The sequence below is a fragment of the Pieris napi genome, chromosome 8, assembly GCF_905475465.1.
Source record: "Pieris napi chromosome 8, ilPieNapi1.2, whole genome shotgun sequence".
NCBI classification, from domain to species: Eukaryota; Metazoa; Arthropoda; class Insecta; order Lepidoptera; family Pieridae; genus Pieris; species Pieris napi.
Genome location: NC_062241.1, coordinates 6,538,738 through 6,562,430, shown reverse-complemented (window position 1 = coordinate 6,562,430; position 23,693 = coordinate 6,538,738). Strand labels below are relative to the sequence as shown.

Sequence of the window (23,693 nt, the reverse complement as noted above, 5' to 3'; positions counted from 1 at the left end):
CGTATGTTATATTACATAGTAGTAAACCATTCAAGGGAAACGGTAGTAGAACGCCAGTCATGGGGACCATGCTTTTTTGGTGGTTAAGCCATTAAATTGTAGCTTATGTGAAACGTTGGTACTTTCAACACAGCGCCATCTGTTAGAATTGTGACTATCAAATAATAAACAAATAATTTGCAATAAAATAATATTACGGGTATAAATGAAGATGTAAGCTATCCAATCTTTTAAGTTAGTTCAAACTGCACACGGTATTCAAATTTGATTGAAATCGGTTAAGTAGTTTAGGAGTCCATAGCGGACAAACAACGTGACACGTAATTGATATATATTAACATAGAATAGAATCGGAAAAAAACAGCTATCAATAAATTATTTCCTATTGGCTATTAGTTTATAAAATACAATTGCTATTGGTCAATACTTACCGCAGGGGATCAAAGGGGCTTTTGTGCAACAATATTCTGTAAAATGCTGAAGTTATATAACTAATTATGTTTGACGACCATCCACTGTTTAAGGCTTATTTATGAGGAGCTTATAAGTAATATTAAATAAAAAGTACCAGCAATGAAGATATCCATGGCTTACCTGTAACAAAAAGGTAAAATAGATATTAATATATCCACTAGAAATCAAATTTAAAAGAAAAATTATCATATCACACAAGGGGGCGTCCATAAATTACGTGAGGTGTTTAAGGGGGGGAGGGGGGGGGGGGGTCGAGTCAAATCTCATTTAATCTTACGTTGGAGAGAGGGGGGGTCGAGTCAAATATCACGCAATTTTTTTTCTGATTGAAAAAAAAAATTAGGAAAATGGTTGACCCTTAAGGCCATCTCTGCAACTTCCCGCTAACTCCATACCTAAACGCTCAACATTTCAATTATTTTGTTTTTGAGCTGTTCAGCTCAATGGAACGATTCTGTGTTATTTTGAGTTCTCCGAGCTCAAAAAGATAGCTTCTTACGCGTTTACGTAAGAAACCCACATTTTGAAAAATCTCATGTGAGATTGGGGGTTGGGGGAGGGGGTTGAATAAAATCTCACGACATCTCAACAGGGGGGGAGTGAGGTACAGACAATTTAAAAAAACACCTCACGTCATTTATGGACGCCCCCCAATCAATATTTCGGTCATCGCAATCAATTTGGTTACTAAGAGTGAAATCTAAGAAGAAATATAAAAACTTTACTTGTACGACAAACAATTTCACTTAATACGAATATTCTAATATTACAAACATCGCGGGCATTTAACAAGTATAATTTCCGTTACATAATTCAGCCTTCCCTTAAATAAGAGTATCGCTGTACATTGATTAGATAGGAAATGTTATGGCCCAATGATTTGCAACAGCTCAAAGCGTTGTCCATCTATCAAGGCGAGACTTATATGAATTATTGTCGGAGAATTATTTATCGAACACAGTTTCACCTGTCATAATGCCTGATGGAAATAATCGTTATATGGTGACATGTTATATCATAACTGACCTCAACGAAAACAATGAGTCGGAAAGTTGAGACTCAATAGACATAGGAAAATGTACATCACATGCCCTATGACACACAATGATTATGTCAAACTATTTACTACCAGAAAACATATGTTAGTTACTACCTAATGAATAATATAACACACAAATAAAGTTAGTAACTAAGTAATATAACACACAAATAAAGATAGTAACAACTAAAATTACGCTGCAACGAAAGGGGAGAATTTTAATCTTTACTAACCTATGACATCAATAAATTTAAAATTCAGCCCTGAACATGAGATTTATCTAACAGAAATAATATCAGGAAATTAGCGAGCAGGTGTGGCAGAACATAAAATTATTACCGAACCCGGAATGCCCGGACTCTTGCATAAAGCTATAGCGATTATAACAACCGTACCAAATTGAAGTATCATTAGAGACGAGGAAACGATATTATTGAGAAGGAAAGCCCTTCATTTGCATCACTATTTGAGGAACATACAGCTCAATTACGGTTCACGTCAGATATCGAGTATTTACTCTCTAGTAAACAACTGTATTCCACCAACGCATAATCAGTAATTGAAAGCTCATTTTACGACGAGAATTTTGAAGGCACCATGTTTATGCTAATGCCGGTAAGACTTGAAGAGTCTATTGTCTACTTAAACGACGGTAATAATGATCAAGTTGTAACTAAACCCTGCTTATTACGGCTTTGAACATTGAAATCGTCATTATTTTACTTTCTACGGGCATTGTAATTATCGCCAGATTTGTGTCTCTTTGTTTGACCTCGTCGGTAAAACTGAGAATTATCCAATAGTACCGAGAGATAAAGTGAAACTTCCGCGGAGCTTTCAACATTGCATGTATTGCTTGGATCGTGACGGTGTCGCCAATGTTACTGTTATCAATAGCGCAATCGTCACTAAGTGCTACTGCAATTTCTAATATACGACGGGCACACGAAACTTATTTGTTCACTTTGTTTTGTTCCTGAATTAAAACACTTTCATTCTTTGTCAGTAATTAAGTTAATCTGTAATATACATAGAACATTATGTAACCGACATAGTAATTACTTCCTGAATATGCCCTTTAACTGACTCAACCATTGTACAGAATTCGCATAAATATTTTTGCTAAAAGCGTAATATAATCATTTAGTTGTAGTCACTGAATGAAATTATTATAGTCGAACATACAGTTTTCGTACCATTTCAGATAATACTTAGTGCAATACACAAGAGAAACTTAAACAATACTGTTGAGCGTATACAAGTGTAGTTTAGTTCAAATTGCCGTGAACGTTGTCTTTGAAAATGCATCCTAAGTTGCAAGTGTCACGGCTTAACAGAATAATGACGCTGCTGAACCTGACGGACACCACACGAAGGGTGAAAGTAATAAAGCTGAGGTCAATGGGTAATGCGCGGAACAAATAGCAGATCTTTAAGACTCGGTAGGAGCGCTGAATATTGCGCTGGTGCAAAGATATTTTTTTGTTATATTTTCAATTTTGTGTTTTATTAACACTAATAAAGACTGTATTGCTCGTTTAATTTAAATTAATCTACATTTTCGACAAAAGGCAGAAATTTAAAAAATCTAATCTTTCTGTAGTGTGTCTAGGTGTTGCCGTTAAAAGTCTTTGTGACGTTGAACATATTTGACGAGGAAGTACTGATAAACTATGTAATCCAAACCATTATTCTACTCTGTACGTACTGAAAATGTCAGTACTTAAGATGTATGGAGGTCAGAAATAACGATAGGTTCCTCCTAACAACTTCTTTGTCATTGGAACACAGAACCATGTAACAAATTATCTCGCCAGCGTTATTCAGAGAAACGGTTAAAACTAGGTAACTATGGGTCTAATTATAACGGTGTGCAACGATGCAGCACAACGTGACATATGAGTGTTGCAATCACACAGTAATGACACCACTAACATAAAATTACTGACAAATGACGGTCCACCAAGTCTGAAAACGGGTCAATGATTATTAGATACGAAGTTTTTATAAACGGATGCAAAACATTATATGATTGGCTAAATCCTAATAGAATTTAAAGATCAGCGAAAGCAAAAACATAATCTGCAATATGTTCACAAAGATGCATTAAACAGGAAGAGATCCGTTGTCAATGAACAAGTAATAAGTCGTAAAAGTAATTTAATGAAGGAGTGACAGGATGTATGGTACAATACGAGCCGGATATTCGGATTAAAAAGGGTCCGACCTTGTCCTACGATAGATAAAGGGCAATTGTAAAAGGTTGACTAAACATGGCTAAGGCTAAGCTCCGATATTTGCGAATCAAGAAATTACGTAAGTCTCCTAATAAACCTTTAAATTCTTTTTTTTAATAGCAAAGTAAGGAGCCTACGGGACGCCCAAAAACGTCACTCATCGCAGCTCATGGACTGGGTGTCCAGTTTGTGAGATGCCAGCAGGAGTATGCTTTTTTTTAAACAGGTTGAGGGGACATCTCCCAAGGAAGGCCCTCACCGGGAGTCGGCATTCGCAACAATGTTACCACTTACCACTAGCGTTATAAGAGAATGTTTTTAAGTGAATACTCTCTAGAGGAGATTACAATAAAAGCCAATAATCTTTGTTATGGTCGATGTAGCAATTACCAATTCGCTTGTCGATTCAAACAGACATTATGTCCTTGCGTATTAAACCCGTGCTCTATTATTAAGAACAAGAACTTTCCTGGATAACGTGCCATAATTACGTAATGACCAGTCTGAGTTATGGTCTAATTGTGACCACGATAACACGAAACTAAAATTTATAGCTGATACTGATAGTACTAAAAGATCAGTAAAATAGGCCTGTGGACATATTTAATAATGTTACATAAAACTAATGTAGGCCACATTTAGAGACTTATAGTTTCAGTTGTAGGATTGTAATCGAAGTTGTAGATTGTATCTACCGTTGCGAATGCTTCATTAGAGCAAACACATTTTAACGTTACAAGCGATTGGACATGTTAATTAAGTGCATGACTACTTAATAAAAGCTTATTGTATGTTAAGTAGTCTTATAAGATATATACAAGTAATAATTTATTAACAAATTTTTGATTGATATCAAATTAGACGTATTACTTATAAGTCTTTTTAAATATAGTTTGTCTAATTCTAACCAAATCTTCTTATACATAAAATTCTCGTGTCACAATGTTAGTTACCATACTCCTCCGAAACGGCTCGACTGATTCTTATGATTTTTTTATGAGTATTCAGTAAATCTGAGAAACGGCTACTATTTATCTTTCAAACCCCCAAGTGATAAGGTGTCTCCACCCCAAAAAAAAATGTTTATATCTTAGAATTTATTTTTTATGATACAGAATACAAAAATACATACAACCCCTCTACGATCAACCCCTATTTTTTATAATTGTAGATAGTTATTTTTATTGAACTAAAAAAAAGGTACCTAGATATAATATGCATGGCAAAACAAACGTTATCCGGGTCAGCAAGTATATAATATAAAATTGTAATGATAGTCATTTGTTTAACATAGTATCTGTCAATACAGCATTATCTCAATGTATCCAACAGATAAATGAAAAATATGCCAGCAAATTCTATGAATTAAGCTATGCACTAGTTAACACATTCTAATAACATCAGATAAGCATCAAGTGGCCTGTATTAGAGTACAACAATAGATTGCTTTATCAATAAAAATGCCATAGAATAAATTAGTTGTCATGGTAATGAACCAGCTAATATATAAAGACAGATACATAGTTTGCTAGACAAGTGAATAAATAATTCACGACAGCAACCGATAAAGGATAAGATAAGCTCACTATCAGCTACCCTTTCAAATAAAACCTTTAGATATTCTAACTTATCTGTAATACTCCGACAAAACGGTATGATTATACAATTTTCTTATTACAACTAATTTGTTACATAAATACTGAGGTCGTATTAAAGCAAACGTTCAAAGAACCATTACTAATTCCTAGGAAATTGATCAAGCTATTACTTATTCTCACACGCATAATACCAATAATAAATCTATTTTATTTTATTAGTAAGGAAAGAGATAAATCGTCCACTTCAAATTGTGGCAGGTGCGGAAATTTGTTATTAAATCTAGTTCCAAAGCGTGAAAGTCTAATTAATTGTAACCAATCTAAAACGTTAGCCGAGACCCGCCATTACGATAGTACCAAATACGTACTGTATGCAGATATTGAGATAGGACGTAGTGAATTGCAAAATTGACTAACATTAATACAGAAAGCAACTTAATGAAACCGATACGATGATATAAAAGCGGGCTATTACAAATTACTTCAATTATAAGATAACTGAAAGGCGCTGACAATATAGAGGAAGGCAATATTATTTGAATCTACCTTCGAGATTCTGAAAATAATATTCATAATTGTACAACATTAAAAGTCAAATCTGAAACAAACGCGAAAATAAACGATTACAAACTTTCCCAACAAAACTTAATTATAATGATTTAAATTAGCCACGGACGCAATTATCAGATTGAATAGCGTCAAAAGAGGAAAGGCTTCCAGGCGAATATGAGTGAAAGTTAAAATTGCAGAATTTCCGAGTATTTCAGTCCAGAGGGCAATACGCGTAGCAAGTGACCTATCACCTACCGAGATGAAGATATGCACGCGATAATTGAGCCGTAGAACAACCAATTGTATGTAGTATGAATTGCACGGTTAACGAGGCCCTTTGACATCGGTGAAACCGTAAGCATATGATTGGTTTATTTAATAAGGTTTTTTTTGTTAATATTACGAGTCTGTTAATCGTATTATGATGTTGATTCTTACTGTATTCATATAATTAATTGTCTTTTTGTATGTAACGATTTATGAATACGTGGTGTATTACCTATATGTTTTCTAATTATTTAATAAACCATTTAATATTATTTACACATATTATGGGTTACTCCATTGGAAGTAGGTTGTTTTGCTAAAAGCTCTTGTTTTAAAGATCAATGCAGCTTTACTCTAATGTATACAATGTATATGATATAGTACCGACCCTAGTTTACAAATTAACTCTGCATATTTTGTAATAAAGCTATTATTTCCCTGTCAAACGTCACTGTATCCGACTCTACCCGAAATTCCGGGTTAGATTGGTTAATACGCAATTTCGTACATTTATATTATGCAGTTAATTTTCTCGAGTCACTCGACGTCAGTCGCCTGGGGCACTGCAGGCGAGCATTGTTACTGATTTTTGCCACACAACATTATCTTATTGCGTAGTGAGACCACTTTCGCAACTTTCTAAATTTGCAAAAAAGATTAGACCACTATATCAGCGCATGTGTGGAATAACAAAGACGATTTTGCTTCATAATAACTTGTTGAAAGGCGTAAAGCTTTTATATTAGTGCCTTACATAATATTTAATTAATGGTCTATCGTAAAACACAGCGCGATTGGCAAGTGTTTTACGTTCTTGAATGATAAAAAATATACGCGCCCAATCATAAACCACCTCTTTCTGGTATTTTGATTCGGCTAATAAAAAGTGCGTGCGTACAAAATACACATGTCAGAAATGAAACTTCTTTGGCAATCTAATTTTTAAGTCTTGTTCATATTTATACAAATCTAAAACTTTAGATTTTCGAGAGGGAGGGAAAAAGGAAGATATTTTAGGAATTTAATTGTCATTAAAATAAGTGTCGCAAAATTATAAATTTAATTTTTTAATTTATTTCTTCGATAATTAAAATACGAGGCATTTTAATTTACAATTCGTCATTTGAGATTTCAATAAATTCTTTTGCATAAAATATAAAATACTAATATGTATTTCATAAATTCTCTTTTCGAAATTTTAATTTTTAAAATAGAAATTCTATAAAGTAATTCGCCCTTCTCACTCTCTCTCAATCGGTCTCAATCGCTCTCTCCCTTTACTTCAACAAAAACGCTGCACATCTTCGTGACGCTAATATTATTATTATTGCGTTTCATCCGTAAAAAATTAAGTTTCACTTCAAAAATCCTAACTTTTAATTATAAATTAGCTCTTAGGGGCATAATTCATTTCTTCAGATTCCGAGTGAAAACAAACCATATCTGTTGCAAGTACACAGACTTGACCAATCCAAAATTAATTCAAAGAAACATATTATAGAAGAAAGTTTAGATCGAAGTTTCCTTTCAACAGAGCATAATTTTCGCTTTCCTTACACCTTCCTGCTACCGGGGGGCACGATGCTATCTCCTCACCGACTTGAGAAATAACCTCGACTCCTTAATCGTTGTAACTGGTTCTAATCTTTGAAAAATATTTCCGCTCCTGCCAATTGTCGACCCTAGAATCTATGGTTTCCTGATCTTTGTTTTGTCCTAGTTTATGGACTGTACTCGTTTTATGAACTACCTTCGTTACTCTAGTGATCGCTTACTTAGTTTTGTCAATAACTTAACTGTATAATTTTAGGAGAAACATTAAAAGTATAGTATCTGTATACAGCAAGGTATTCAAACCTGCTGAATACTTTCTTGTGTTACTAATGTTCATAATCACTTTAATCATTTATGTTACATTATTGACTTATGTTGGCATTGCATACAACAGCTTGTTAAGGTGTTTCTTCATAACAACCTTTACGTGTTTGTGGCTGGAACAGTTTACTATAGGATGAAAATGAAAGACAACTGTGTCCCAATCACAAAATTAACAACCAGTTTTGACCGAAAGAATTATTTAGGATTTTTAAACAAAAATAAAAATGGGCGTAGATGATATTATAGGTGCATGACTAAAAACATCCTAACTCTCTTAAATTAATAATACAATAGATAGTCGAAACCTTTGCGATATTTGAGTCAAGTCAAGTCGACTAGTTGCCTCTTCCAAAAGGTAGTTTCGTGTGGAGAAGATTGGGCAAGAAACTCCACACTTATTCTTTTAAAATAGGTTTACAATATTTTGTTTACATTAGTTAAATAATTATATGTGAAGACAATGTACTCTTAGAATAAAACTACTATACTAAAAAAGTTAGTATACATGTTCCTCACATATTAACATTATATTTACTTTTTTATTTACAAATGAGAAAGTCGTTAGCATCCTAAACATGCTAACTGCTAAGTCAATCTCAAATCAATGTTCATTAAATCCGATCTAGATGTTGGGCACACGTTCCCCTGTCCAGTTTCTAGTTAAAACTAAACGCAACAAGCAACAACGAATGTTAATTAAACCCGTATAAATCTCGAAGCGAAAGCAACTGATCTTACGCGTCGATAAATTTATTAATCACCCAACTCAACGATTCAAACATCTCGATTCAAATTGCATTCGAGTCGAAATCGATATAGTTATCGAGTGCGACATAATCGTTTGCATTTAAATCACTGTTTATATCACCTCGGATTAACGCCTACATTGAATCGTTCTAATTAAGCCGTTGAATGAATTTATTTCCGCCTCATTTTGTTCTCTCAGCGTCGCCTACGCCAATCAAAAATCAACTCAAACTATGAGGTATCTTTTACATGCATTTCAGACGCATTATAACAGGTTGTAATTTAGCTGTACAATATGTGTACTGTGTTTTTGTGCAAATATGACATGCTATTCTTATGGGTGTAAAATTAACAGAATCAAGTCAAAGGTGCGTAGTGTGTCTACACATAGCTTTATTTCGTTTGAATTTGCTATATCCATAATAAGTGACCAATAACAAATATGTGTTTAATAATAAAAATCATTACTATAATTATTTTAAAGAATGATAATGAGTCTTTCTTTAAATATTGATGTACGTTTCAAATATAACATAGCACACCGCTTCACAGGTAACATGAAGTCCCGCAAGTGTCAACAACCCTTCATCACCGCAAATGTTGCAGGGCATGTCAACGTGTGTGCTGACGACTTGTTAACAAAGGTAATAATTCCATAGACGCAACGATTTTTGAATGTTCATTCAAAAATATTTTAATTAAGTCACTTTATGCGTAATGTATTTCTACGTTATTAACTAATCGCTTGATTTAAGAGTGCGCCTAAAGCAAGCAAAATTTATGAATTTAACAGTGTGTCTTCTTCCGCTCGCTTTAGTCACAAACTCAATCACCGTACCGCAATGGTCGCGCATCTATAGTACACAGAACGGGTCACTCAAGGGCATTTTGTACGGTGCGTAGTATATGCAATAAAATTAGATCAAATATTATTAATATCCGATTTACTTAACGATTGCCAGATTCACCACGTGGCAACAGTAGCAATTAAACCTGCTCACCTGTACCTAAGTGTAGTTTTCTTGTAATTGTCAGCCGAACAGGGCCTTTACTAATCTATTGCACTATTGAATACCAACAAAATTCTAAACCGTAGATAGTAGGTAATATGTATTAGTTTATGATTCTTGTCAATTGTAATGCTTGTTGATTATAGTGAAAACTTGCACGTAAAATGTGGACCAAATGTATAAATTTGGGGTTATCTATACTATTACATATATATAATACACATATTAAATTAATTTTCATAGTTTGTTGGTAATGGCAAACTCTATAACTACTAAACCGATTCTTAACATTATTTTGATAATGATCATCATTTCTATACTCTAGCAAAAATATAAGAGTGAGTCTTTTTATATTTTTTACCATTATTACTATTAGTTGATTTGTTTTATCTATTTATTAACACACTACACTGGCAAATAAATTTGTATACGTATCATGCTCAATAAAATCAAAAAATACCATTTGATTTAAAATTTAATTGATTTTTTTCATTTGAATTATATACGAGTATTACTACTAACGTATAATATATTACTACTAATATTATTAATTTGAAAGCGTGTTAGTTTAGTTTTATTATGACGAGCTTGAAAGAAACGTATTGTATTCGTCTCAATGAAGCGATTCGCCACTGACTGGTAAAACAAATATATGGCAAAAGTTCACGTGACATGAGACAGTGTTTTGCGGAAAAAAATTAAGTAAGCGCCAATTGCTTTTTATTTAAATAACACGTAAAATATACAATATTTAATATAATCGCTAATAACAGCTCTCGAATAAAAAACTTAATTATTCAAAAATTAGAGGTAACTTGGTGATTTTTTTTTTGTGTTTTTAATTATAAATTCAGCTGCAATTGTAACGAAGGATCAATAGATATTTATTGTTTTTAATTCAATAATCACACACTTAGTTAAAACTTAAAATCAAATAAGTGATTTTGATTTAAAACTTCAAACATCCGCTTGAAAATATAAAAAAATACTTTTATCATTTATAGAACACAAAACAAAATCCTATCAATTATTTAAAATATAAATTATCGAACCTTTTATTGTTTCAGGCCTAAACGACCATCTTTAGTCGTAAACGTTTTATTTACTACTTATCTTACGAATTAGCAATAAATAACCAACGCATTTGCGTAACTCAAAAATTGGCTCCCTACAATCTCCATAACGTATGCCTGTGATTTATTGAGCGTTTGTGCGCGCTTTACGAGCAAGGAGAAATGGTGATAGCGTGGTGGATTTTAAATACAATCATAGGAAATGGACGTTGTTTGTACCTGTCTATGATTTATAGATTGTGTTATGATAAGGCTATGAAGCTTCAATGGTAACTGTTCATGCTAAGCACATTCATAGTCAAGTCTTACGGTTATACCATTGGACAGCTTTTATACTGCTTTAAGTTGATATTCAAAGATATTATTTTTTTTCATTCATCTTAAAGAATGAGCCCGAAAACTGAACATATCGTCATGATCGTAGAACAATGTCGGATTTGAAAAAAATCCAAAATCCACTTTTTATCATATTTGGATACTACATTGACTAAATATTACGGCGACAGATTTGATAGAAACATGTGATTTTTTTAGAAAACTGTGTAATTTAATGTTATTATTTTTATTTTGTTTCAAAACAAACCCTTTTGTTTGCTTGTATGCCAATTTTCATAATACACAGAATTTGAATTTGAAAGTTATAACAAAAACTAACATGATTATATTATGTATTTTGAAATGGCTGCCCTGTAAAGTTTACTATTTGTCAGATCCGTCACTATTCTACGACTATGACGATATTTTTGTACAATTTTCACCAATAGATAGTGTAAATTCCTGAGAAGTCAAAGTTATTTTGGTTATAAGATATTAATTGTTGAAGAGGTCGCAAAATTCTTGCTTAAATACACGAAACCCACGCGGTCGAAATTGTGGCAGAATCTAGTTTGAACATAAATATTGAATTCAGAAGATACCATCTTAAAGTGAAGTTCAAGAGAAAACCTAATTTCTGATCGCTACGTTCTTCCGAAAAAATATTCAACATAATTGTTACAAGTAGTTCTTTCCTATACAAAGCATATTTTAGGCGCTAAATCTACGTTTCGTTATATATTATAATTAAGATATATATTATAAGTAATTGATATATAGCAATACAATTATATAAAGGACTTCAGGTGACAGAGGCAGTAAAATTACGGTTACATTCCTCGATTATATAGGTATAGTCCTCAAACCTAATAACCCAAGAACACAAATTACTTTTAGATTCACAAAACAAATTGAAAATTTCCCATAAGGAGTAGAAAGTCTTACAAATCGAATCAGTAAATTCTTGTGTTTCTTAATGTATAACAGATTTTGGATTCACTTTGCGAATACATATATTGGATTGCTTAGTCAATTGAATTATTATTTGCAAGGCTCTATCCGATTTAATATACCTAACAATTATTCTTTTTCTTCAAACAATACTTCCTTATATAATACCACAAACACGCGAGCATTCTGCTCTATGAGTGTTTATAAGCGTTTATATTTTATATCAAATGAGTGTCCATAAACAAATACGCGGGATTTATTACATAATATTATTTATTAAGATTAATATTATATTATTTATTATGACAATATATTATTTATTAAGATTGTTAAATGAATATGATTTATAGGCGTCAATGTCCAATATTTTTAAAAACAGACCGATATTTATTAGGTACTAGTAATATCTTTTAGCCATCCGTGAATGTTGTTGTTGGCTCCATAAATTTAAGATAGATTCAATATTATGTATAAGGTATAACGTTTAGTTTTTCTGTTTGTTGTTGTTTTCGTTTAGTTTTTTGTCTTAATTGTATTTTTTAAAGATATTTAGTTTATAAGGAATTTAAAATTTGTACTGTAGTGTAGCCCTTCAGATACCAACTTTAACACTTTTTTTGGTGTTTTTTGTACTTTTAGATTATATATGATATATTAAGCAATAATAAATATTAAAAAATATATATATACCTACCTACCTATCTAGTAACGCATTATGAGAATTTTATATCATATTTGTTTTTTACTGCATGTAGATCCTTGCTATCACTTTCATCCGAAAACGCTAACAATTTAACTATCCATTCAGTGAGCTTTACGTGCTCATTACACGTGCGAAAATGATAAGCCAATTAAACAATACAGGTCATCTGATGAGCACGAGATAAACTTTCTCATGTTAATTACAGATCTTGTATGGTAAGAGAAAAACTCTTCTCTAACCATAGTTTTATTAGAAAACCGCTGTCGCCTCGCATTAAGATTTAAATTTAGTTTACATATCATTAAATATAATTTAAAGGACGGCAGCACGACTTTTATGGAAACATTACGTCCATAATCGTGTTTATAGTTAGGAATATATAAATTTCTATATGGTTGTTCTGAACTGAAACCCACTATTCCCACACTGTCCCAATATAACATACGGTATAAATTACTATACATAAAATTTTTTTATTACTTCATTGAAGTGATGACGTTCGAATTTTTAATTATATTAGTACAGATTAAAACACAACACATTTTTTTATTATGTAAGAAAATACTTATCGAAGTTCCTCCACATGTGGTATATCTATTGTTTACGTAACACAAGACTAATAAATGTAATAGTAAGTCGTGTTACTTTTGTACTTAAAGCTTATCGGACTTGATCAAAATTATCATTAAAGTACGGAAAAGAAAGTAAACACTGCATTATGTGACAAAACCTATGGAGTAAGAATAGGGTTTTGTCACAGTGCACAGACTTGTAAATTAGGAAATTATGGGTATATTCACGGATTCACATGATGAGCAAAAAGACAAGGCAAGTCAAAAAGACATGAAATTTTGAAATATAATCTAAAATTATTTTAAGAACATTTTAACCAATACTTATATCGTAAAGAGCTATCTATAGTTGTAAGAATCTCTGAACTACTATAAACTATTACTCTCTCCTAATTAATTATTACGATTGATAAGACCCGTAGTACACTAATTTACTTGGAACATGTTGAACACAATATCGATGTAGGGCGTTACAGTAATAATTATAAATATATTAATAACTAAGATTATGTACATGCATCATTAAAACTATGAGTTTTGTATTCCAGAATAAGTCTTATCAAAATACAATATAGGGATAATATGGATATAAATCCGTAGTGCCTTGAGACAAGCCGAGGATAGAGCTACTTCCAAGCACAACCTTCAAAAATGAAGACTACGAAAAATTAAGTATTATAATCTGAACAAAGTATTTTTCCCAACTGACGGTAGTTAGTAAACTGCATCACTATATGTAAAACAACTCGTGCAGCACACGTCACGAAGTTACGCTCGTTGATAATCTGGCCTCATTATTGTAACACCAGGAACGAATAACGATAATGTACCAACATAATTAGAGCATTGTCGTGGCATAACATGGAATTAATTTCATCTAAGAAAATGTAATAAGTTCGGCTTGATTCGCAATGTCCGTGTATCAATTCCTCGTTTCTCTTCAACATAGGCTTAGAGCCTATTTTTTTTGTCAGTCTACAGCGAATTTAAAATGAAGATCAAACTGCAACTTGCCCAAAGTTCGCGCATGTAGTTTAAAAAAAACTAAGTTTTTTTGATAAGATTTTCACGCATCTTAGGTTATCTTATATACCATAAGTCTTCTATTTGATTTAGATTGTATTCCGAACTCTGCTAGGAGAACTTACGGAGTTGATATGCTAAGCTATACGTATTAGGAAGTTTCATTTTGACTGGCTATTTAAGCATCTAACCGAGGAGATCACCGCTATTATTATTATTTATACTATGACTAGCAAACTCGGCGAACTGTTTCGCCACCAGATGGCTTCGTTTTATGTAACATTTCGTTTGGTGAACCCGCTTTTCTGTTGAAATTTTTCCTGAATTTTCTTTGCTATAAACCTCACGGAGCCCGAGACCTTTCTAACGAATGAAAAACCGTGGAAATCGGTTCGTGCGTTCTGGAGTTATAGCGTCAGGAAGGAAAACCCGACTTATTTTTATATAGTAGATTGCATACCCGTAACTAAAGGCCATGGGATGCATTAAACATTAAGCGACGGAGGCGATTAGTATTAATAAAGTTCAGACAAAATGTTTTAAAATTAAGTCATAAATCTCCTCGATACACTGTACCTATGTTGCAAGGAAGCAGTATTGTCTCGCTAGATGGCGTTAAAATAAACAGCTTATTTAAAATGAACACACCAACTGAGAAAATATTCTATTATTATTTGTGGTCAGCTATTATCTAAAAACAAAAGCTAGCGTAAAAAACTAATTGAAAATATCTTATATTACCGTACCATGAATGTTATGGTACGGTAATATAAGATATTTTTTTAATTTTTTTTTTTCAATAAACCGTTGATACATAATGTGAACTAACCTGGTGTTCGCGTAGTTTTCGCATCAGCTCATGGTAGGGTGAGGCGCGGGCAGCAGCTAGGGAAGGCGGCGGTAAGCGGCCTTCCATTCCGTGTAACCAACGGCGAAGGCAACGGAGCTCGTGAGCAGTGTCTAATACAAAAATATTATATTATTTTAATTGCATTTATATGAATCAGATGGTGGACTATTTATAACTAAGATATTTAGGATCGGTTTTAACTATAACAACATATTATATTTTTTTAAAACGCAAGCCCTTGTTTGTTTTCAAATATGTATGTAAAAATTTGAACATCAACTACATCAGAATTTAAAAACTAACTTTTTCTTTTAACTTAACATATCCTGCAGCAGGATTATCTGTATCGTACCAGCTTGCTTCAAGCTGTCTCAAAATCAAAATCTCTATAATGTCATGTTGGCTTTGTTAAGTACAAAGACATCATGGCATTAAAGATTAATAGGCAAAATCAAAAAACAATAAAGTTTTGAAAATAGATATCCTACAAATTAATTAATGTGATCAAAAAATAATTTAATCCAAATTTCATTTTAAAATGAAGGTTTAAAAAATTTACGTCTTACCACAAGTTATGAATTTGGTTTCACTTATGCGAACAATACAATGTTACTATTTTCCAAACAACTTTAAACATGTATAAACTTAGTGATCTTAAGTTATCATATCATCAATCATTTGTTTATCAGAAGACGACAAGGCCGATAGTAATTTTACTTGTTAACACTATTGTTATATAAAGATTTATGATTTACACATTCATCACCATCATTATTTTTTAATTATATGAATACATAATTCCTTATTATTATAAGTAAAGTATCTCGTCTCCATTTGTAATACAGTTTAATTTTAGTATAAATTAAAGTAAAACCGCGGGTTTATGCTTAAATAAAAGCTAAATTGCAGAGTTTCATAATCTACTGTAGTACTAATAAATAATGTTAGATGGCAGCACACCAATAAAACAGTTTATATAACACCAACACTAGATGGCAGGTATTTCTATGATTTATTGGAAAAATGGCGTTCAATGGAAGTTATTAAATATATTATATACTAGCTGACCCGGCTAACTTCGTTCCGCCTTAATAATAATATCGTTGTTACTTTAGTTAAACTTATTTTAGGATTTCATTAAGGTGATAACTTTTTTGCAAATAGAGAAATGTTTTATTGCTTGCCATTGCAAAAGAAGAATGGCAGTTTTACACATTAGGCCTCTTCTCTCTATTGCCAATATTGCGATACTGCATGTTAAAGCACTTTCTGCTTTACAACATTTTTTGATGAGGTAACACATGTTTTCGATCAAGATCAAAGCCTGGTTATGCATCTCCTCATTTACTTCAAGTTCGGAATTTCTTGAAGTGACACGAATTCGACGTAAAATGATGCGTAGTTTTGTCAACAAATGTCACCACATGCCGTGTGCATTCGTAAAATTAATTAATTAATTTATTCTTATTCGATAACTTATCCGATATTTTATTACTTATTCTGCTATTCGGAGTAGAGAAAAATCCATCAAAAAAGACATAACTAACATCGGTCCAGCCGATCTCGAGTTATAAGTGTTGTAACAAACACGACTTTCTTTTATATATATAGATCAACCTTGTGACAATAAAAATTGGAAACAGCACAACAATATCTATAAAATTAACGCTTAAACTTACAGAAAAGTTTCTATATTTAAGTACCTAATTCTTCTATAGGCTAGCAACATTAATTTAACTAACCAACAGTATCGGAGTTGTCTCCATCACGCTGCTGCTGTTCTGGACTCAATAGCAGGCGGAGACTCTCCCACTTCACGTTTAGATGTTCCACGCGCCATCCCACCTGGAATACAATATATTATTCATGCAGACTTTTACATGACGTTCCCGTAGATCGGTTGATCAATCGCGTTGTAAATGCAATCCATTCATCATGGATGTTTTAAGTTCGATTTCTATTTTTATTTTTAAAATACATCTTAATAAGTAATTAGGAGCACTAAGAGTTCCAAAACTATTTTTATGGGAAACAAATATAGACTTACAGACATAATATTAATCATTATACAATTACTAGCGGACCCGACAGACGTTGTCCTGCATGATATTTCAAGCCATTAGGATATTAAACAAAGTATGGAAGTACCGACTGCAGCGCCATCTGCCGGGCTGATTTGTGAATCTAAACAGTCGGTCCAGCCGTTTAAGAGGAGTTCAGTGACATACACACATATGTAAGCTATTCTATCTTTTAAGTTAGGTCCAACTGCACACGGTGTGCAAATTTGATTGAAATTGAAGTAGTGTAGGAGTAAATAACGGACAAACAACGTGACGCGTAATTTATTTATATATTAAGATTTTAGCCTTAACTATGATATTATTAATATTCCTTAAAAAAGTACTCCTTGTATAAGAAAAAAAAGGGTGCGTGTACTTATGTACGCGCATAAGAAGTTATACTTCTTTGGCATTATTAAAAATAGTTTTTGATTGCATGCAAATAATTAATTACAATTAAATAATCAAAGACTAGAAAAGGAGTCATTATAGTCAATAAAGTTCAGTTTACATTTGAAAAATTAAATAAATAAATATTTATTATTATTCTCTTACATTAAGTGTAACATAAGTTCTATTATTATTCAATTTTTTTATTTAAATTATGTCCAATGCCGTAGCATCTTCCGTGGGCAACTTCATTCTGTTAATTTTGTGTCACGGTGCGCGCGCATCGTAAAATTTTACTCTCATCAATATTTCATAATGCGCATAAAGAAGTATAACTTCAAGAAACGTTTGTTTTTTGTTAGGAATATATCTTAACGTCTCGACTTCAGGATTTTTACAAAAATAGTTACCTCAGCGCCTGCCTCGGGTATTCTGTCGAGGATGGCAGAGGATTGCTCGATGAACTTCGCGCGACGTGGCTCAACTGACACCAGCTCAGACATACGATTCTGAAATAGAGTTGACATTGTGTATATTCAGAAATAAATCATTATTTCAAATTGATAGTAAAATATAATGAATAAGCCTTTAAATGGCCAAGCTATATGTAGACATAACAATACTTATATTATCATAATGTGAAAATTATCATCGTCATAGTTTCAAAATTTATCGCTATAGATATTGCACCTTAAAAATTCAAAATCATTGATTCATATAGGTAACACAATATACACTTACGAACGTCATAAAACATTATTAAATGCTTCTAATTTTACATTTATAGCCAGTTCTCAAATCAAGGGCGTAGAACGGAAGAGAAGAACTGGTAATAAACTCTCCGCCACTCTATTTAATCGCCAAGTTTTTTGTTTTACACAACGTTTGTAAGGAGTTGCAACCATTACACCATGTTCCACATGACATCTTAAGTAATTAATAATAGTAAAATAAATTAAAAACAAAGATTTGTCCTCTATCAGCAGGAGGCGTGGTGAAATAGGAGCACGCGCTTACATTCTCATTAAAGAAAAGCTGTGTAAAAGGCTTACTATAAAGTCAACGATTATCTAGTTGATAAAAGGGCCTGGGACTAGTGCTAGACAGGCTGCTTCTAATTAATTTGCGATATTTGTTTTAAAATAAGTGTTGTTTGATGATTTGCCATTTTAAAAGAGTACCGAGAGTTTTTTACGCCGGCTTTTTCTCTCGGCCTACACCCTCTGTCTTCTTTGCCGATGAGTAGGGATGCCTACAAATTCAAATTTAATGACGTGGAATAAGTGATACATGTATCTTATGTTCCTTAATAAACATATTTATTTTTTTTATTTTTCTCGTGGGAACAACACGCAAGAAATAGAACTATTCCTACAAGTAATTCTACTCGTAGAAAAAGTTCTAGTTGCATATTAAATTAAAAACAAATTCATATAAAAATCTAGTTTATCTCTATTTAAATGCCTACTTTACTGTACTAACATGAAATTGAGTTTGTTTTGATCGCTCCCTCTAAAGACTTATTGCATTTATAGTAACATTTAAACTATTACCAAATTCTACTTATGAATTAACTAAAATAAAAATTCACTTACCGTCCTTAGTTTCCTGCTGGACAAATTTTCTGGACTAGAATATATTTCTTCTTGGACATGTGTCAGCCATTGACAGAGTTCAGTGAACTCGGATATCAGCTGACTCAGCGACCATTGGCGGTTGAAGGTGGACGTGTGATTAAGAAGCCGTGGTCTATTTTGCAGTACTGACGGGTTATTTGATAATAACTCGCCGTTCGCTTCCTGGAATTGGTTAATATAAATAATATTATATAAATAGTTAGCAAAAGTTAATAATTTTCACTATCTATATATATAAAAATGAAACCCGTTTTCCGTTGTCACGACATAACATGAAAACGGTTTGACCGACTTGTCTGTTTTTTTTATAATATACCTTGTAGTACGAGGATGGTTCTTACGGAGAAAATTTTAAAACAAATGAGTGAAAAAGTCTAAAAACAACACTTTTCTATATTCCGATACAAAATATATTCGACTCGTAATAATACTTAAAAGTCAATTTGAACTTTAATACCATAGCATAAAGTTCAAGTGTTAGTGGAGGCTGGAGGGGTTCCGGGAAGGTAAATTTTTATTTTTTGACATAATGTAATTTTGTTGTCTTATCAATTTTCTTCTTTTTATCTTACTAGCTAGACCGGTGTCCCGAATAGCAGAATAAGTATTTTAAACAAATAAAGAATCGACTGTTAGGCGGTACGATGTCGCCAGGCCAGCTAGTTAAAAATAAATATGATAAACTTGAGAAGAACTCCCTATACACGTACATATTTGGAAATGTATGAAAGCACGAACATACACTGTTCAAAAGCATTCGTAAACAACATACAGAAAGCGAAGGCTTTGGACATCCGTAAAAGCTCAAAGAAAATCCGTACCACTCATGACCAATGTTTTAGGAAATCAATTTTGTTCGATTATTTGAAATTCTGAACCTTACCGCAATTTATCTGTATTACCACTAAGATCTCTCTCTAACATAGTATTTTATCATGTTACACGTTAAGGGCTCAAAATTACCGGCCATATCTCCCGCCCGTTTATACTCTATAAAAAAAAGTATTTTTACCTTGCAGCTATCTATGATTTGGTTATCCATAATATAGTCATAATGATGCTGAAGCAGAGGCCACAGATCGTCAGCCACGCTGCCACCACTCGCTGCTGAGCCCCAACTTCTGCGCCATGCTTCGCGACATGGCTCTTTCCTGGAATTAGCAATTACAATATTAATAAGAGAAAAACAAATGACTGCGTTTCATAGGATAAAAAGATCTAATATAAGCGTATTTTAAAGTTTTTATTTCGGTTCGCGAAAACTTAACATATTTTTGAGTGAGTCGCTTATAAGAAATAGTTGGAAGAATTTGGAGAAATAATTCATCTATGATAATATACGTAAGTAATAAGAAACAGCACTCCAAACAAATATCCAAATTATTATGATTTTAAAAGTTTTTGTTATATCTATCGTACGATAAGGAAAAAAACATGGACAAAAAGAAACGGTAGGAGCAGAAAAGCATTGTTGAATAATTATGAGCATATTATCATTATTATATTATATATACCTAGATACCTATTATTACCATTACACACTTATTATTATTGCATTTATATTAAAAAATTCAAGCTCGTAACTACGTCTATCAAAATCTACTGTTCGCGCCGACATACTACAAATAACAATACATCAACTATTAGACGTAATGTCAACTTACAAAAACGCGTCATTCTTTCTTAATCACTGTATTACACAAACTTCCTTTGATAACACCTGATTAGCGTTTAAAAACTAGGATAGGAATACATATGTGTTTATAGATTAGTTACCTTACACATTACAACATTCCAGACAAGATAAAAGTAGGTACCCGCATGCCTAAATATACGTTACTTTCCCTACTAAGTTAACTTAAATAGGAAATTAATCAGCTTGATGGCATCAAGTGTATAGAAAAAAAACATGAGTGTACTTATACGTGTACTTGTACTATATACGTACGTACACGCGTTAGAAGTTATACTTCTTTGGCGTGACAAGATAAAAATCTTTATAAAATTTTTATCTTTCGCCTTATTCTACGTTTATAGAAAAAACTACACTAACAATAGAAAAAAGGTATTTAATACATTGAAAGTTTTATTTTAACGCAATCTAGTTAAATACAGTTTATTTACACAAAAAAAAAATTCTACATAATTAAAGAAACGGACAATTATTTATTTTAAAATGTAGACTATGCTAACTTCAGGGTGTCGGTTTTTTGTGACGCATCGTAAAAAAATACTCTCATCATTTTTCCCTAAAGCGCCACAACTTCAAAAATGATTACGTAACAAAAAACTTCAAATAAAAAAAAAACTCGTGGCCTTTGTATTTGTTTATGATTTCTGTATCTATTTCCTAAGTCGGATTTTCTTTACAGGCATGTATGATTTAGCCTACCGTACCTAATACATACAGCCGCATTTAACCTCTTCGAACTGCTGTTTTCCACCACCGTCCAGAAATTATAAATTATATTCATACTTATTACATTTATCGTTCCTTGGTAATGATTTAAACTTGAATGGTTTATGTTAGTACAGCTGGCATTAACGTATGATTGTTGCACTCAATACAGGTAAGCGGTTAGCCCTATATAATTGCTATTACCTCTTTTTGGTAAGACTATGATACGGCCTCTCAAGCTGTTCGCAAAGTCCGTTGGGGTAAGCGGCACTCTTCAGCGAAGACAGGGAGAAGCTACTCTTCATAGCCGAATTCTCGAAACCTGGAAATTTATTTAGAAAATTGGTAATAACTTTCTCAACTCAACTAAATTATTAAGATAGGACACAATGATTTAATTAATGATTCTTTTCAATGTACTTATTGTAACAAAATCTTTTTCCAATTCAAACCTATATGCTTCACGAGGCAGGTTATACATAAGGTGAAGCAGGTTGAATAGTAATAACTAATAATCATATGATCAGCCGTCTGTGTCGAAACAAAAGTGCTTTTAAAGTTAACTTAGGTCTACTTTGGTTTGAATAGCCTTAAAGGTGACTTATGAGGAGAAATTTTAGAAGCAATAAAAAATACTCACTGGCAGACATTTTGTATCGATTTCCGGGAACCAATAAATCAATTTACATCTAAACCAAAAATTAGCGTCCCTTTGTACTCTCTTTGTACTTATTCCCTTGGTTCAATTCCAATGTATTACTAAATCTTCGTTAAACTATTGCGACTAGAATCGTTAATTAATAAATAAGATGTCTTAATCATGTAATCAAGATAGATTCATGAATTTGAAGAACTAATTTCTGTTTTGGTTTTGGTGAGTGTGTCGGTGGTCACATTTTGTTTTGACAGGTATTCCCCGGCCCTCCTTTTCGGCTTGCTTTGTTTCTGTAACAAGAAAAGCGTAATGAGCGATAAACATTTAAAAAAAAAATGGTATGAGACATTTAATTGTAACGTGTTCATCTACAGGAAAAGTTATACAAAAATACAGACTATGTATACCTACGTAAAATTTTTAATACATACATATTTGTAAAGAAATTAGTAATCATATGAATTTAGTTCGGGGGTTATGTAATTTTTGATTTAACTGACCAGTTTTAATTGTTGTTAAAACAATGAAACCAGCAATTAGATTTGGTTTAAGAATAAATGTAATGAATTAAGTTATTGTAAACTTAACTGTTAAACTTAAATGATCCATCATCCACTCTATCAACGAAAAGTAGATAATACTTTTAAGATTAGAAAAATATTATATATATATATATATATATAGTAAAATCTTTTAAATTTAAATATAGGTAATCAGAATCAGACATTATTTTCATCGCATTACAAATGTATTATATTCGCATTTCATGGCTATTGGATTACAGGCACGTGATACATAAAACATTTCATATCGGAATGTAGCAATCGGTTTAAAAGGTTTAATTTATAAAGAAAACGTTAAAGCCAAATAAGATTTTCTAAGAAATTTATTGATAGAAAGTAATATTATTTAATTGTCTTCAACAAGGAGATAATCTCATTATGTGTGTTTCCGATTTCAACATTACTTTAGGTAACAAAATAAATGAATGTCTAAGTTTTTGTAGGTTTTTGACATGTTTTCTATATAAATAATTATTTGATATAGTTTAAATTATGAACTTTAAATTTAGTATTTATTAGGATTTTGATTGATCTACTATACAGTTAAGCTTAACATATTTATATGCTTCATTTAAATTAGGCCTACGAGATTCACAGGGTATAACAATAATATAAGTAATGTTTTATTAAATTTTTTGGTACATAATAATACATATTTAAATTGATTTAATAGAGCTGTCACTCCAATTATGGGTTAA

At 32.1% G+C, this 23,693-nt stretch overlaps 1 protein-coding gene across 4 annotated transcripts in view; it reads right to left on the bottom strand.

Annotated features, from left to right (window-relative positions):
• LOC125051695 overlaps positions 1 to 23,693 on the bottom strand; it is a 215,919-nt gene that overhangs the window by 114,070 nt on the left and 78,156 nt on the right. For all 4 annotated transcript variants that reach the window (XM_047652204.1, XM_047652207.1, XM_047652206.1 and 1 more), the window contains 7 exons: positions 22,418 to 22,722; positions 21,982 to 22,099; positions 20,392 to 20,530; positions 19,338 to 19,541; positions 18,153 to 18,251; positions 17,032 to 17,134; positions 15,269 to 15,399 (listed from right to left, as the gene is read on the bottom strand). In XM_047652204.1, coding sequence (XP_047508160.1) covers positions 15,269 to 15,399; positions 17,032 to 17,134; positions 18,153 to 18,251; positions 19,338 to 19,541; positions 20,392 to 20,530; positions 21,982 to 22,099; positions 22,418 to 22,427 — 804 coding nt within the window. In that variant the 5' untranslated portion in view covers positions 22,428 to 22,722. The remainder of the gene's footprint in view (positions 1 to 15,268; positions 15,400 to 17,031; positions 17,135 to 18,152; positions 18,252 to 19,337; positions 19,542 to 20,391; positions 20,531 to 21,981; positions 22,100 to 22,417; positions 22,723 to 23,693) is intronic.